General features: G+C 54.8%; 2 protein-coding genes across 4 annotated transcripts; one reads left to right on the top strand and one right to left on the bottom strand.

The window, feature by feature from the left end:
- Positions 1-104: 104 nt before the first annotated feature.
- Stap2 (signal transducing adaptor family member 2) lies at positions 105-6,905 on the bottom strand. 2 transcript variants are annotated; one of them, XM_075942671.1, is made up of 13 exons: positions 6,708-6,904; positions 5,134-5,205; positions 4,873-4,995; positions 3,704-3,760; positions 2,821-2,921; positions 2,391-2,525; positions 2,000-2,069; positions 1,826-1,928; positions 1,659-1,724; positions 817-996; positions 650-742; positions 499-567; positions 105-399 (listed from the first exon to the last, which is right to left on the bottom strand). In XM_075942671.1, the coding sequence occupies exons 1-13, from the start codon at positions 6,807-6,809 to the stop codon at positions 266-268; spliced, it is 1,305 nt and encodes a 434-aa protein (XP_075798786.1). In that variant the 5' UTR covers positions 6,810-6,904; the 3' UTR covers positions 105-265. The 2 variants fall into 2 exon arrangements, with proteins under 2 accessions (XP_075798786.1, XP_075798787.1); XM_075942672.1 differs by lacking the exons at positions 4,873-4,995; positions 5,134-5,205 and having other exon boundaries at positions 6,708-6,905.
- Positions 6,906-9,520: 2,615 nt separating this feature from the next.
- Mpnd (MPN domain containing) lies at positions 9,521-15,747 on the top strand. Of its 2 annotated transcripts, none has more exons than XM_075942668.1 (13): positions 9,521-10,201; positions 10,275-10,531; positions 11,165-11,401; positions 11,791-11,911; positions 12,255-12,336; positions 12,477-12,573; positions 12,891-12,963; positions 13,037-13,113; positions 13,953-14,121; positions 14,209-14,279; positions 14,557-14,646; positions 14,942-15,034; positions 15,539-15,747. In XM_075942668.1, the coding sequence occupies exons 1-13, from the start codon at positions 10,195-10,197 to the stop codon at positions 15,623-15,625; spliced, it is 1,461 nt and encodes a 486-aa protein (XP_075798783.1). In that variant the 5' UTR covers positions 9,521-10,194; the 3' UTR covers positions 15,626-15,747. The 2 variants fall into 2 exon arrangements, with proteins under 2 accessions (XP_075798783.1, XP_075798782.1); XM_075942667.1 differs by having other exon boundaries at positions 10,160-10,201; positions 14,554-14,646.
- The last annotated feature ends 106 nt before the right edge of the window (positions 15,748-15,853 follow it).

Below are 15,853 nucleotides of genomic sequence, written 5' to 3'. Positions count from 1 at the left end.
GGCTTCCTTGTGGATTGGTATCAGGCGTGCCGGCTTGGGACCAGCACTTGACAAACCCCAATCTTAGAGGCCATGCTAGACACAAACCTTGCAGTCACATGGAGTTCTTGTTGTTTTTTGCTTTATTAAACAAGGCCTCACTCCAGCCAAGGCTGCTGTGGAAATCACTTTATGGCTCAGGCTAGCCTCAGATCTCCCAGGGCTCTTCCCTGCTTCACTGTTTGGAGGACTGGATTCTTCACCGTGCTGGGAATGTCCAGTCCCCTCAGTGAGGACAGAGCTGGTGGAGGACTGTTGTGTCCTGAGATAGCCCGCTGGTCCCTGGGGGCCTAGATGAGTGTTCCAGTGCTCTCCTCTTCTGCAGTTTCTCTTCCAGCTCAGCTGTGACGTCCCCCAGCTCTGGTGGGTGGGAACCCAGAGTTCAGCCAGAGCACCCTGGACTGTGCTCCCCACCCAGGACCTGCCTACCATGCTTCCAGGCCCCCAGAGTCTCCTTACTTGTCAGAAGGAAGGGATCCTGGGGTGACACTGGCTTCCTGGCCCAGACACTGGTGATGGCTTTGAGATCTGGAGAAAGATGAAGATGAGGTCTAAGGCCACCTATCACCAAAGAAAGGAGAAATCGGGGGGGAGGGGGTCGGAGCCCTACCTGGTTTGGGCATGATCGGTGGCTTTGGGGGTTTTGCTGGGAGCTTCACTGGCTTCTTGGGCTTTGAGGGGACTGGATGACTAGAGGAAGACACTGCCAGAGAGAGATGTCACAGGGTGTCACCAACAACCGTTCCTCCCAGCTCCAGTGTCTGCCACCTGGCTTACCGTCTTGATTCACGTACTCAACTGCCGGGGAATCTTCAATGGGGGTCACATAGTTCTCATCCTGGTCTGGTAGCTGAGGCAGGGGAGGTAGTAGAGGTAGCCTGTCCTCCTGACTGGACACAGACACAGGCACAGGCACAGGTGGGAGTGGCTTCGAGACATTAGCAAGGGGGGCAGGGCCTGATGGGAAACAGTCACTGTCAGGGCCTCTGTGGTACAAACTCCTAGGGTATACTGCAGAGATAAGTATCCCCGTGTGCTCATCTGTCGATCACAATGTGTCTGCAAATTGGGATGCATGTGGGATTGTGGCTTCAGACAGGCACACAGATGCATGCATGTGTGTATATGTGTATACAGAGGCATGTATGAGCCTCTGATGTGCACGCACTCAGCGGGGAGCAGTGTGTGTGTACGTGTGGCTCCGGGCTGGGCTCGAGGACCATGCTGCATTCCCCTCAGACCTCGCAAAGCATGCTGCCTCTTCCTCTCACTTGGTAAAGGAGACCCATATCCACTCCCTGCCCAGATCCTTCCCCAGGTCTCTCTGAGGTGGCTGATCCTCCGCTTTACCCATCTCTGTTAATAAAATCCTTTGGAGCTGGGCCATTAGTTCCAGCACCCAGGAGGCAGAGGCAGATGGCTCTCTTGAGTTCAAGGTTAGCTCCATCTATAGAGTGAGACCCTATCTCAACAATCAGCCACAGCACTGGGGAAGAAGAAGCAGGTTCTACAGAACGAGTTCCAGGATACCCAGGGCTATACAAAGAAACCAAGTCTCAAAAAACAAAACGAAGAAAGAGAACCTTTGGGCTGCAGGGATCATGGGGAAGAGGAGTTACCTGAATCCCGGGAGGAGGACACAGCCCATACACTCTCGCCGTTCTCCCGATCTGAGTCCACGAAGCCTGGAACAGAGAGAGCGGCCAGTCTGGAGGCAGCGTGGAGGCCCGGAGCTAGCGCTCCACAGCGTGGCCCTGTCCAAGCCTGGCTGCCCCACATCGCACACCTAGAACCTTCTCATAGTCCTCCTCCATCAGGAAGGGTACCAATGCCCTCTTCGTGTATGTCACGAAATAGTTGACCACAGCATCCAGTGAGGGGCAGGAAAACTAGGGCGAGAGACGGCGGTCAGGCAGGGAAAGGGGAAGGATCCCAGAACCCAGGACACCTCAAAGCTCACCGGGTCTTCCACGTCGATCACATACATGGGACCCTCCCGCTTCACCTTGTAGTGCTTGACAACTGGAGACCTGCAGAGTCGCAACTGGCTAGCTGGGATGCCACACTTCCCACCCCAGGCGACCATGCGCCTATGAGACCCACGCCAGGACCGCGCCTTTAGTCGTTGTCCCGATCCTAAGCCTGCCCAGTTATGACCACACTTCAGGAGACCCCGTCCCTAGGCATGACCCCGCCCCCTAGTCATAGCCTCACACCCTTCCCGAGAGTGTCCCAGCCCCGGCCTGACTCCACTTTCCCAGCATCCTCTGGCTACCAAGCCCCCAGTTCTGCCCCCCCCCCCGCACCCAGGTGACTCTGCCCACCCTGGGCTCAGAGCCCCACATGCGCACCCGTTGAGTATCTGTCGGGTAGTGACAGACACACCGTCTTTGCCGTCCCCTCCAGGCCGCAGCAGCAGGTTTCCGCACTCGGGGTAGCGCTCCAGGAGCAGCTGCGCCTCCAGCCGGCTCACCTGCAGGAAACACCTGAGCGAGCGCACGCGAGAGAGACGCTAAGAGTCCTGCAGGCAAGCTTGGACCTCAGGGGATCTGCTGCTCCACCCAGGCCCCACCCTGAGACACAGACCCCGCCCTCCCAGAGGCCCAGCCTCCTCAACTAGACCCAGGCACCACCCCTTCCAAAGTGAGGCACTGCCCCGCCACTCTTGAATACGGCCCCTCCTAGACCACAGCCCCGCCCCCAGAGACACAGGCCCCGCCCAGGTTCTGCCTCCTCCCTGGAGCCTGGTACTTGTGCTCCCTAAGGGCGGTCAGGACTCACCAGGGCACCTCAGCTGCTCGCCTCGCCTTCTCTTTGTCCAGAACCTCGGCCATCATGTACAGGTGTCCGGGCAGCAGGGTCAGGTTAGACGGGACATGGAGCTGAAGGATGATCCAGGCCGAGAACACATAGGTGGGTACCGAAAAGAAAAGGTAAAGTCAGGCCAGCTAGTGGAGCCAGGAAGGAGTCTCTCTGGGCCCATCACTACCAGGCACCCCACAGCATACAAATGCAGGACACTCCCCACCCCCAAACAGACACTAAGGTGGACTAGGAAGGTGCTAGAACCTCGCTCCAAGTGCTGAGTGCTGGGCAACTCTTAGGCCTAACCAGGAGCCAAAGAGAAAAATGTGGTTTTAAACTCTGTGGTAATGTACCTCTGTCGGTCTCCCGCCCCAGAACTCAGGAGAGAGGCAGAGGTGGGTAAACAGGAGTTCAAGGTCATCCTTGTGGGCTACACGAGACCCTGTTTCAAAAATAGAACTGGAGCTCCGTCCCAAGACCCACTACTTGGTTAGCTCGCAAACTTCTGTTCTAGGGATCCGAGACCCTCTTCTGGCCTCCGTAGGCACTGCACACACACACACACACACACACACACACACACACACACACGCACGCACGCACGCACTCGCACACTCACAGACAAACAAAGTATCTAAAAATAATTAAAAAAATAAAACTAGCTGGGCAGTAGTGGCACACGCCTCTGATCCCAGCACTCGGGAGGCAGAGGCAGGCGGATCTCTGAGCTGGAGTTCAGCCTGGTCTACAGAGTGAACTTCCAGGTCAGCCGGGGCTACCCAGAGAAACCCTGTCTGAGAAAGCAAAAACAACAACAAAACCAAACAACAATAGCTAACAGAGAAGTAGAGTCACTCACCTCCACCACAGTCAAGATAAATCCTTTCCACATCTCACGAGACTCCAGGCTCTCCACCTAAAGAGGGGGTAAAGAGTTATGTTAAAGAAGATGGATGTGGCCGGGCGGTGGTGGCGCACGCCTTTAATTCCAGCACTCGGGAGGCAGAGGCAGGCAGATCTCTGTGAGTTCGAGGCCAGCCTAGTCTACAAGAGCTAGTTCCAGGACACCCTGTCTCAAAAAACCAAAAAGGAGGAGGAGGAGGAGGAGGAGGAGGAGGAGGAGGAGGAGGAGGAGGAGGAGGAGGAGGAGGAGGAGGAGGAGGAGGAGGAGGAGGAGGAGGAGGAGGAGGAGGAGGAGGAGGAGGAGGAGGAGGAGGAGGAGGAGGAGGATGTGTTCCTTGGGAAAGTGGGTTAAGGGCCCCTTCTGCCCCAGCTGTGTTCCCTATGGGGGGGGGGGCTTTGCACAGCTGTATCCCATGCTGACGAGCCTCTTTCAAAGGCATCTCAAGCTGGGCGATGGTGGCGCACGCCTTTAATCCCAGCACTTGGGAGGCAGAGGCAGGCGGATCTCTGTGAGTTCGAGACCAGCCTGGTCTACAGAGCTAGTTCCAGGACAGGCTCCAAAGCCACAAAGAAACCCTGTCTCGAAAAGAAAAAAAAAAATCAAAGGCATCTCAAGCCACGGAAGGTTCAGGGACTTGTAGAATGTGAGGAACTCAGAGTAAAACACTTCGTGTGACTCCTTTGGTTTTTTGTTTTGTTTTGGTTTCTTTTTTTAAAGATTTATATATTTATTATGTATATAGTGTGCTGTCCACATATCTGCCTGCAGTCCAGAAGAGGGCACCAGATCTCATTACAGATGGTTGTGAACCATCATGTGGTTGCTGGGAATTGAACTCAGGACCTCTGGAAGAGCAGCCAGTGGCTCTTGACCACTGAGCCATCTCTCCAGCACCCTTTTTTGTTTGTTTGTTTGTTTTTTAAGACAGGGTTTTTCTGTAGTTTTGGAGCCTGTGCTGGAACTTGCTCTGTAGACCAGGCTGGCCTCGAACTCACAGAGATTTGCCTGCCTCTGCCTCCCAAGTGCTGGGATTACAGGTGTGCACCACCACTACCCAGCCGACTCTGTATTTTTATTCTGAATGCTGGACTCAATGGAGGGGTCTCTCCTTTCTCCTGACATACCTTGAATTTGACCTCCTGGTCCCGGAGTACCAGGCTGAAGTGAGGGCTGATATCCCTTGAGCTTCCCCATGGAGACTCATCTTTGATCTTTGAAAACAGCCTCAGGTCCAGCTTCTCCAGGGCCTGACCCAGAGGAACACGAGTGTGTGAGCACCAGGCCTATGGCTCTCTCAGTCCCCAGGACGATGCCCTTCCCTGTGGTGTAATCTCAGATGTCCACCCTTCATTCATCAGGCCCTGAGCCCTCACCCCTGCCCTCACCTGAAAGTCCCGGTTACTGTTGTAGAAGCAGATGGCTAAACCCTGGAGGCCTGCCCAGAACTTCCTGTAATCCTGGGGACAGAGAAGAAAGGAGAAAGGACCCAGGGGGCAAAGTTGTGTGTGCCCAATATACTCCCTCCTGCTGCAGGTTTGAAGTGGCTGTTCCTGTGTCTGTGGGTTCTTCTCACTACAAAGCTCCTGTTTTCAGTAAAGGTTATATTTCATTTATTCATTTAGTCATTTAATTAAGTAACTTAGCTGCCTAGTTTTATCTAGCCTAGGATGGCCTTGAACTCTTGGTCCTCCCGCCTCCACCTTCTTAGCTGAAGTCAGGGGCGTGTATCGCCAAAGTCAGTTTCTGTCATCCTGGGGATGGAACCTAGGACTCCATCACCCTGGGTGAGGAGAGAATGCACTGAGTCCCAGCCCATAAAAGTACATTTTCACTGAGGTCTTCCCTGCCCATTGTCCAGCCTAGGCATCTCTTGTCATCCAAGACTATGGTCTGCGGTCAGCTAGTGGCATTTGTCTCGCATGGGAGTGAGTCTGGGCTCCATCAACAGTATTTAATAAAGACGAAAACAAGGGGATTCCTATGGGATAGAGAGACAAGGCACCCCACAATGTGAAGAGATGTGTGCTGTGGAGTAAGCTGACTTAACTGGATTAATGGTTTTCTATGTATACACACCTCTATCTACTCACATATCCACCTACCAACTCACCTATCCAGGCACCCATCCATCTACCCACTAACCCATGCATCCACCCACCCACCCACCCACCCATCCATCCACCCACCCATCTGTCCATCATTTGAGTGCATGATATAACGAACTTGCTGGTTGTGGTTTATCTGGATACATATGGGATGTGGACAAGAGGAGCCAAAAGACGTAGTCTGAGCAATATTCAGGGAAAACAGAGGGGTGCATCCAGCAGAAATACATATGGGCTGGGCATGGTGGCGGAGCACACCGTCATCCCAACACTTGAAAAGCTGAGGCAGGAGGATTTCTTCAGGTTTCAAGCCTTTTGGGGTCATAATCCTGAAAACCTGCCTCAGAACAACCCTCTGGGTTGCTTTGATTTGACAGTTGACCAGCCACCAGTTCACGTGCCACCTGCCGTGACCTTAGCCCAGAACCTCAAGTTCACAGGGTTACTTCTGAGCTGGGAGGGGGAGGAGGCCCAGGAATCAAAGGAGACCTTATTTCCTGGAGGAAGTCTCTAGTCTTGTTTCTATGCAGAGAATGGAAAGAGAGACAGGCAGAAAGATTGAAACAGAAGCTGGACAGATCAAGAGACCAACAGCTAGGCAGTAGGGCAGCCAGGCAGGAAGGTAGACAGACAGAAGGACAGGCAGGCAGGCAGAGAGATATGTAATCAAAGGACAGAATGTTGAAAGAGACACAGAGACAAACAGATAGCCAGAGCTTTCCACAGCCAGTAGCTTGTGCCTTGCTCTACCAGGCTCCTCTCACCATCAACCACCCCCTGCCAGGCCCTCAGTCAGGCTGTGTGGATTCCCGGAGCAGCTCAGCACTGCCGGGCAGGCTTCCCACCCTCCATACCTGGTCACAGGGTCCCTTTTTCTCTAGGAAGCTCTCATAGTAGTGTGAAGGTGGTACGCCTTTGGGCTTGGGGCCCTTGGGTGGGCTCAGGGCCGAGGCCATGTCCAGCCCAGGTCCCCGTCCTTCCAGTAGGAACCCCAGCCCGGCCAGGAAGCGAATAAACAGGTTCCTGGGGAGTTTCCTCAACTCAGTCAGCCGTCACCTCCCTCCCTGGCAGGTCTGGGCGGGGGCTGGATCCTGGGGAAATCCCGGCAGCTCTGGGCTCCTGTCCCAAGCGAAGAGACTGTGTTGAGGAAAGTGGCTGGGACTTGATCACAGGGAAAACAGAAGCATACGGCAGGCACATCACAGCAAGATCTGGAATGCTCGGGAAGTCGCTGAGTATAGTGCCTGGATCACTAGACATGAATCTGCAAGACAAGTCCTTAGCCAGGGGTCAGGCGGGGAGGGGACTTTCTCAGCTTAGATCAGTTTAACTTTTTATTACATTCACTGTATGTGTGTGGAGGTCAGAACTTGAAGGAGTGGATTTTCTCCTTCCATCACATGGGTCCTGCAGACTAAATGCAGGTCATCAGGCTTGGTGGCACGCTCCCTTCCCCACTGAGACAGGTCGCCAACTGCAATCATTCCCAGCCCGTGTGTTCTGATTACCCTTCATCAGACTTACAGCTAAGCATGTTAGTTATTGGTTTTAGTTTTCTCTCGTTTGCTTTGTTTGAGCCGAAGTCACACAGCCCAGACTGGCCCCAACTACGGAACTGAGGATGACCTTGAACTCCTGAGCCTCCTAACTCCACTTCCTAGATGCACGACTAGTATCCACGTTCTTCTGGTTTGGTTGTTTGTTGTCTAGATACACAGCCCAAGCTGACTTTTTATTTTTATTATTATTATTTTTTTGGTTTTTCAAGACAGGGTTTCTCTGTAGCTTTGGAGCCTGTCCTGGAACTCACTCTGTAGACCAGGCTGGCCTCCAACTCACAGAGATCTGCGTGCCTCTGCCTCCCTAGGGCTGGTATTAAAGGCATGCGCCACCACTGCCCGGCCTCAAGATGACTTTAAAAAAAAAATTTATTTACTTATTTGTTTTATGTTTGAGATCTCTGTCTTCCTTCATGTACAACAGAAGATGGAATTTGATCCCATTCCATACAGTTGTGAGCTACCATGTGGTTGCTGGGAATTGAACTCAGGACCTTTGGAAGGGCTGCTAACTGCTGAGCCATCTCTCCAGCCCCCTTAACTGACTTTTAGCTCCAGCTCTTTCTGTCTCAGTCCCTCAAGTGCTATAATGACAGATGTGGACCACCAGGCCTGACTCTCACCGCTGGTCTGAAGGATTATAACAAGACAACCATTTCTCTCCTGCTGTTCTCTCACTGTTTGCTTCCTTTTGCTGCAGATGCAAACCAGGACCTTTGGGCCTGCTAGGTGAACACTGTACCACGGAATCGCACCCAGGCCTTCCCTGTGCGATTCTAGGCCAATGATCCACTCTGACCACGCCCCCAGTCCCTCACTGGGGGATTCTAGGCGGGGATCCACCAGGACCACGCCCCAGTCCCTCACTGGGGATTCTGAGTTGGGCTCCACCCTGGCCTCGCCCCCAATCCCTCACTGGGGAATTCCAGGCAGGTGCTCTACTACCTGACTCCTTCAAATACAAGGCTCTAAGATCAATTCCTGTGCACACAATCAGTATATAATTATAAATTCAGCCAGGCATGGTGGCACACTGCCGTCTTCCCGAAAGTTGGGAAATAAAGCATCACCAGTTTTAAGGGCAGTCTTAGTTACAAAGTAACTTGAGTCCAGTTCTGTAAGTAGCTTATGATGTTTTCAAAAAAGAAAACCAGAACAGTTTATGCATTCATTTCCCGCAGTCCTTGGCCCTAGCGCCTGGACTTTACACGGGTAATAAAGGGTAGCGATGGGGACCATAGATAGTTGCTATGGGAAGCGTGGCGTTCCTTTATCTGTCCAACTGTCCACTGTTATCTTTAGAGGACTTTTTCGTACATTGTCAAGACACAGTGGTTTCTTCAAATTGTCTAAGGCCACAGGGTAGCTGGGTGTGGCAATGCAAACGTGATTTCAGCACAAGGGAGGCTGAGGCAGGAGGATTACTGCAAGTGTGAGGCTAACCTGGGCTCAGTTCGAGGCCAGTTATGAGATCCTATCTCAGAACTTGAAAGAATAGAGGAAGGAAAAGAAAAATGACTAGGGAGCCATGGGCTGTTGTGGTGAGGGGTGACATGTAGTTACGGTATAGAAAGATCCCTCTAGGACCAGGCTGGGCAGATGATAAACGGGATGAGGATGAAGTGCATGGTGTCCCATGAAGATGGCCAGAACATGAACCCTCACTCACTCAAGGCTTTGCCTGCCAGGAGGTGGTTAGACCTGCTTATTGAGCACAGTGAGGGGAGGTGTACCGAGGCTAGCCTGGTCTCTGCGGAGCTGGAGTCTGGTGATCCAGCTAGGGGAAAGAATGATTCTCTTTCCTTAGACCCTTCCAGAGCGTCCTGTGCTCTCTTTCCCCAGTGGGACGACAATCCCACCTGCCACTCTGCTTGGTCCCCTTCCCAGATTTTCAGACCTCCGGGGGTTGGGGGCAAAGGTTTCTGACAGAAGGGGAACAAAGGCTTTGGGCCTCGCGCGCGCGGTCAGCAAAACCCGCCCCTTCCCGCCCCTGACTCCACCTAGGCGCCGATTGGCTGGATGGAAACCATCCCTTGTAGTTAATTGGATGCTGGGGCCACCTGGTGATTGGATGACGTGACGGCTGTAAATTGCTGAGTTAACACTATAGATGCTGAAGCAGAGCCTGACCCAGAACTTTCGATCCACCTGCAGCGAGCCTTCCCATTGCGGCCCTACATTTCTTACAAAGCCGGTTCTCCCCAGCTCCCAATCACCAAGGGAGCCGAGCCTATATAGCGCCCTGGCCGCGAGACTCAGTTTCCCTCATCGCTGCGTAGGGGCGGGTGCGCCCTAGCCCCGAGATGCAGCCCAGCAGGCGGCGGCCTCAGGTGGGGCATGTAATCCCCTAAATGTGGGGGTCCTGGGTGTCAGTTTTTTCCTCCAGGTCACCAGCACCATCGGGTCTCAGTTTCCCCGCATTTCCTCTCCCGCGCGAGGGCAGGCTGGAGACCTCAGATTCCCATTTCTTTCTAGTAGACTGAACCGCTACCGCGCCCAGGGCTCAAGGTTGCAACCTGGTAGTTGGTGGCCTCTGTAGCCCCTGAAGGTAGTTTCCTGGGTCTGAGTCCCTCGTCCAGATCTCCCACAACCTCCCGCCTCAGTTTCCCCAACAGCCTCGGAGCCCTCCAGCTCCAACCGGAGCACAAACCAGGGGCTTGGTGTCTCCTCCACCCCTCAGTGGGCCAAACCTCTCCGCCCCCCGGTGACCAATGGGCTGCGGCATCTCCGCGCGGGGCGGAGCCCGGTTACCCGGAGGAGGTTGTGCGGAGACTGGGCAGCCATGGCAGGTAGGACGCTCTTTGCGGGCGGGGACAGGGCTGAGGGGTGCGATCTCTGCAGCCCGTCGCTGTCTCGTTGCAGCTCCCGAGCCTCTGTCCCCGGCGGCCGTGGCCGATGAAGCGCCGGAAGAGGATGAGGACGACGCGGAGGCCGAGGACCCCGAGCGCGGGGCGGGCAGCGGAGCGCGCAGCGGCAGCCTCAGTGGCATTGGAGGCAGCACAGTTGGGCCTGGGCTGACCCTGGGGGGCGCGCTTACGAGGCGCGCGGTCACGCTGCGGGTGCTGCTCAAAGACGAGCTGCTGGAGCCCGGCGAAGGGGTCCTATCTATCTACTACCTGGTGAGCGACCCCCAGAGACCATTCATGTCCTCCACTGCTCATGCGTAAAGGGAAACTGAAGCCCAGAGCCTGATTCTCACAATGCCGTAACCGTAACCACAGCTGTCCGGGTGTATGAATAACCAATTGTGTGATAGCAGATTCCCCATCAGTAAATTGAGGTCTTCCTTCCCAGGTCCTCTATGAGTACTGTTTAAAACGATCACGCTAAAAAAAACTTTTTGTGGTGCCAAAAATGGAACCTGAGCCACGCCCCCCGCCCCTCACTCAGGGATTCTAGGTGGGAGCCCCACCCTTGACCACGACCCTAGTCCATCATTAGGGGATTCTAGGTAGGGGTTCTACTTCTGAGTAGAAGTGTATTATAAAGTGTTCCTGGAAGGCTTTGTACGTGTGGTCTTTCAGCCTCCCCAGTATCTGGGCTGACAGTCGTGCCTTGCTATGTCGGGTCTGGCTGTTGTTTAACTTCAAAGCTGGGTGTTGTGTGCCGGGATGCGGTAATGGTGTGACAGATGGCGTTTCTAGGAAAATGCCTCTTGTGAGCCCTAGAAGAACATGGATGCCAAGCCTCAGGGAGCATAGAGTCAGGAATCTATGGGAGTGGGCGTGTCCCAGTCCTCTCTGTCCCTGCAGGGCAGGAAGTTCATTGGGGACCTGCAGCCGGATGGCAGGATCCTGTGGCAGGAAACTGGACAAGTCTTCAACTCACCCAGCGCCTGGGCGACACACTGTAAGAAGCTCGTCAACCCGGCCAAGAAGTCCGGCTGTGGCTGGGCGTCGGTCAAGTACAAGGGCCAGAAACTTGACAAGTACAAGGCTGCCTGGCTCCGCCGACACCAGCTGCATATGCCAGTAGCTGCTGCTGATGAGGTGACTACAACAAGCCTTTACCTGTGGTGCGCTGCGGGAGGAGGTGTGCAAAGGCCCTGGGGTAGGACACGGCCTTGCGTGTTGCAGAAAGGTGGCTTGAGAGGCTGAAGCAGAAAGCGCAAGGAAGGAGGAAGGCAGGGAAGGGCAGACAGGGCCAGCAGGGCCTCCTCGGCTGGAGGAAGGACTTCAACTTTGACCCTAAAGGGGGTGGGAGCCATGAAGTGCTACGGGCAGAGGGAGCTGCGCCTTGTGCACATCTGCTCACCATCACCCTCTGGTGGTCACTCAAGGCAATGACATCTCGCGCTCAGGCCCGGGCTCCAGAGAGTACTTGGGGGTATGATGAGGCGCTCCCATATCTTACTGCCGCTCTACCTCCACTCCACCAGAGTCCCACCAGTGAAGGGGAGGAGGAGGAGCTGCTACTGGAGGAGGACGAAGAAGATGTGCTGGCGGGGGTCTCAGCAGAGGACAAAGGCCGCAGACCGCCTGGGAAGGTCTCTGAGCCAGGTGAGGGGCCAGAGAGGAGGGAACTGTGATGCCGGAAGCTGGCTTTGATGTTTCTTAGGCCTGGTTTCACTCTCTGCTTGGCTGGCCTGGAACTCACAGAGATGTCTGCTTCCTGAGAGCTGGGGTCAAGGGTATGTGTTAGAGGACACCTTTCAGGACTTGGGTACCTTCTACCATGTGGGTTCTGGTGATCAAACCTAGGTCATCAGGCCTGGTTGTAAGACCCACTGAGCCATCTTGCTGGCCCCACTTCCTCTTATTTCTTTGGGTATCCTTGCTTCTTTGCAAAGAGAACAGAAGGGGGGGGTGTTCACACTGACTTCTCTCTCATCCCTCTCCCCAGAGGCCACAACCCTGGGCAAGCGTGTGGACAAGGTCCAGGTGCCAGTGCGTTACTGCATGCTGGGCAGTCGTGACTCTGCCAGGTCAGTTGCCCCCGCTGCCCTGGTCCTGGCTTCCCTGGTGCCTTTGGTTGGTTTGGTCACAGAGGCAAGGATCTCAGGAGGCGGTAGGATTGGGAAGAGCCTGAGTTCTTGAAGCCCTGGCACCCTTCCCGCCACTCCAGGAACCCCCACACTCTGGTAGAAGTCACATCCTTTGCTGCCATCAACAAGTTTCAGCCATTCAACGTGGCCGTTTCCAGTAACGTGCTGTTCCTCTTGGTAAGTGACCAAAGTCACTTTGCCTGGTCATCCTCCATGTCAGGGGAGGATCTCACCAGCCTGGGTGGGGGCACGGAGGAGTCGGGGATATGATATACAACAGGTACTCCTTCAGTGCTTGCTATTAGAAAGTGATCGGAGCTCCTTTTCCCTTTGGTGCTGGGAACAGACACCAGTGCCTTTCAAACTCTAGGTGCAGGCACTGCGCGCTCATCAGGGAGTGACGTCCCTAGCATAGCGGTAGGTGCTCCAGAAGAGCTGAGCTGGCTCTTACACTGACACAGGAAGTGCAGTCTCTTCTCCCCCTTCGTCCCCAGGACTTCCACTGTCACCTGACTCGGAGTGAGGTCGTGGGCTACCTTGGTGGTCGCTGGGACATCAACAATCAGAGTGCGTACTCAGACGGGGCGGATGAGGGCACCCCTGGGGCAGGACTGACAGCTTCTTGTTCGGTACCCCACAGTGCTGACCGTGCTGAGAGCCTTCCCCTGCAGGAGTCGGCTGGGGGACACTGATACGGCGGCCACTGTTGAAGAGGAGGTGAGGGCTTGTTGGGAGGGGGCTAGTTGTCTGGTGGCCAAGGACAGTGGCCATGCTCTGCACATATGGGAGTGTGGGTGCCCACGTCTGGGGTGGAAATGCTGGCTTGGTGCTTTACATGACAAGGGCTTTTGCTGTGTAGCCCAGGCTGGTCTAGACTGAGGCATCCTCCTGCTGTACCTTTTGAGTACTGGGAGGATAAGTCTGTTGCTATGTTTAAATGGAATTTTTTTTTCTTGTTTTTGAGACAAGGTTTCTCTCTGTAGCCCTGGCTGTCCTGCAATTTGCTCTGTAGAATAGGCTGGCCTCAAACTCAGAGATTAGCTTGCTTCTGCCTTCCGAGTGCTGGGATTAAAGATGTGCAACCACCACCACCCAGCCAGCTAGATGCACTATTTAAATTAGAAAAAAACAAAAGCCGGGTGGTGGTGGCACACGACTTTAATCCCAGCACCCGGGAGGCAGAGGCAGGAGGATCTTTGTGAGTTTGAGGCCAACCTGGTCTACAAGAGCTAGTTTCAGGACAGGCTCCAAAGCTACAGAGAGACCATGTCTCGAAAAACCAAAAGAAAAAAAAGTGTGTGTATGTAGTAAGGCCAGAAGAGGGCATCTGATTCTTGGAACCAGAGTTACAGGTGTTGTGAGCAGCCTGTGCTGGGAATTGAACTGTGGTCGCCTGCAAATGCAGCCAGCACTCTTACTCACTGAGCTGTCTCTCCTGCCCCAGATGTATTCGTTAATCATACTTCCTGCCATAGTTGGGTGGGGGAACCACTTAAGTGCCTTTGTGTGAGACTCGGGGTGGTCCCCACCCCCAACCCTAGCTTCTCTGCCTCCAGATCCACCAGGTGCTGTTCCTTCGAGGCCTGTCCCTGGTGGGTTGGTACCACAGTCACCCACACAGCCCCGCAGTGCCCTCCCTGCAGGACATCGACGCACAGATGGAGTACCAGCTAAGACTGCAAGGCTCCAGCAATGGCTTCCAGCCTTGCCTGGCCCTGCTGTGCTGTGAGGCCCCAGCTGGGCACCAGGTTGGGGGATTCACCCTGCCAGGGCCACTGGGTCCCCAGCCTCAACCTGTCTTTGTCCCCACAGCCCCCTACTATTCTGGCAACCCAGGCCCTGAGTCCAAGATCTGCCCTTTCTGGGTGATGCCTCCCCCCGAGGTGGGTAAGCTGGAAGACGACAAATTGAGGGGTGTGGATGTGAGTGGGTACAGCAGGGTCGAATCTGGGCAGATGTTTGGGGGCTGGAGAATGTGCTGTGTCTTAGGCAGGGAATCCAGTTCGGGGCTGTATTGAGCAGCTGTGCTTCAGTAGTATTTCAGTGGCTACTCTTAAGCCCTTCTGGGTAATGCCCTGGCTTCCTACATCCCTTAACTTCAGACCCTAGACGCCCCTGGCGCAGGCAAGGCCTCTCTGACTGTCCCACTCCTCCTAGCAGCAAAGGCCCAGTGATTATGGCATCCCTATGGACGTAGAGATGGCGTATGTCCAGGACAGCTTCCTGACCAGTGACGTCCTTCAAGAGATGGTGAGCCATCTTTCTGTGGCTGTGGTCCACTTTTTTTACTTGAGATATGGCCTTCCTATGTAGCCCAAGCTTACGATTATTCTTTCAGCTTTCTCAGTGCTGAGATGACAGGTGTGCCTGCAGCACACCTGCGTATATCTATTTTTTAACGACTTTGTCATCCCTGAGTGATCATGGGTGTGACTTCTTGGGAGGAGCCTGCACTGTGGTGACATGGAACCTAGCCCCTCCTGGCAACTGAGGGAGCTGCAGAGCCAAGCACAGACAGGCCAGATGTGCTGCCCTTGCCCTGTAGGTGCTGCTGGCAGAGTTCTACAAGGGCGCCCCTGACCTTGTGAGGTTCCAGGAGGCCTGGAGCCCAGAGCATACCTACCTGGACAAGCTCAAGGTGAGACTGTGCAACCCTGCAGCCTGGGTCCTGTGGGGAGCACAAACCACTTCCCAGAGTCTCAACAAGACTTCCCCAGAGTCTAGGGGAAGGGAGGTCACAGGACCTGGGTGGCCAGGTGAACCCTCTTGCCAACTACTGACTCCTGCATGTGGCCTAAGGTCCCCCCCTTTTGTGTGGAGTTCACCCAGGAGGGTGCTCTGCACTGTACGTCGCTCAGATTGTGAGGCTCAGTGGGGCACACACTGTCAACCAGCACCCAAAGGCATGTACATGTGTGTGTGTGTGGGGGGGGGTGTCTTCTAGGTTGGCCTGGGCTACAGAGTCAAGACTCTGCTTCCAAATCCTAACCAAAGAAATTTCTTACAGAACCGAAGTCTTGGTAGCCCAGGCCTACCGGGTGCTGTACCCATTCACCCTGGCAGGGCCTTACTTGGCTTGTAGCCGTGGGGGGTAGGGGATACCTGTCCAGGGCAGAGCCTGACCCCAGTCCTGCTGTTGCAGATGTCCTTGGCCAGCAGGACCCCAAAGGATCAGGGCATGTGCCATGTGCTGGAGCAGGTCTGCAGCATGCTCAAGCATGGGAGCTGAGGCCATGCAGGCCCTGCTATCCTGGACCAGACTGGGCAATAAAGTACCCACACACGGACCTGTGGCTGGGGTAGGACGGCAGGCGGACCCTTGGGCTGGATAATAAAGTCTAAGTACCCACAGCATGAGCCTGTGGCTGGGGGCGGGGGAGAGCTAGGCTCTGTGGGGTCCTTGGGCTGGGGTGGGGTGGTAGGGCTGTGTGGGCCCTTGCAAGGGAACAGGGTCATG

This window comes from Microtus pennsylvanicus, chromosome 12 (genome assembly GCF_037038515.1).
Source record: "Microtus pennsylvanicus isolate mMicPen1 chromosome 12, mMicPen1.hap1, whole genome shotgun sequence".
NCBI classification, from domain to species: Eukaryota; Metazoa; Chordata; class Mammalia; order Rodentia; family Cricetidae; genus Microtus; species Microtus pennsylvanicus.
The sequence above is the reverse complement of the archived record's forward strand: the minus strand, read 5'-3'. Positions and strand labels throughout refer to the sequence as shown.

Bases quoted from the DNA above. Each gene is read 5' to 3' on its own strand.
- Stap2 (XM_075942671.1), bottom strand. From the start codon at position 6,809: ATGGCCTCGGCCCTGAGCCCACCCAAGGGCCCCAAGCCCAAAGGCGTA. The intron at 2,526-2,820 runs GTGAGTCCTGAC...GCGCTCGCTCAG, and splicing joins CGAGCAGCTGAGGTGCCCTG to GTGTTTCCTGCAGGTGAGCC. The intron at 1,725-1,825 runs GTGTGCGATGTG...TCTCTGTTCCAG, and splicing joins GGACTATGAGAAGGTTCTAG to GCTTCGTGGACTCAGATCGG.
- Mpnd (XM_075942667.1), top strand. The intron at 12,337-12,476 runs GTCAGTTGCCCC...CCGCCACTCCAG, and splicing joins GGCAGTCGTGACTCTGCCAG to GAACCCCCACACTCTGGTAG. The intron at 13,114-13,952 runs GTGAGGGCTTGT...CTCTGCCTCCAG, and splicing joins CGGCCACTGTTGAAGAGGAG to ATCCACCAGGTGCTGTTCCT.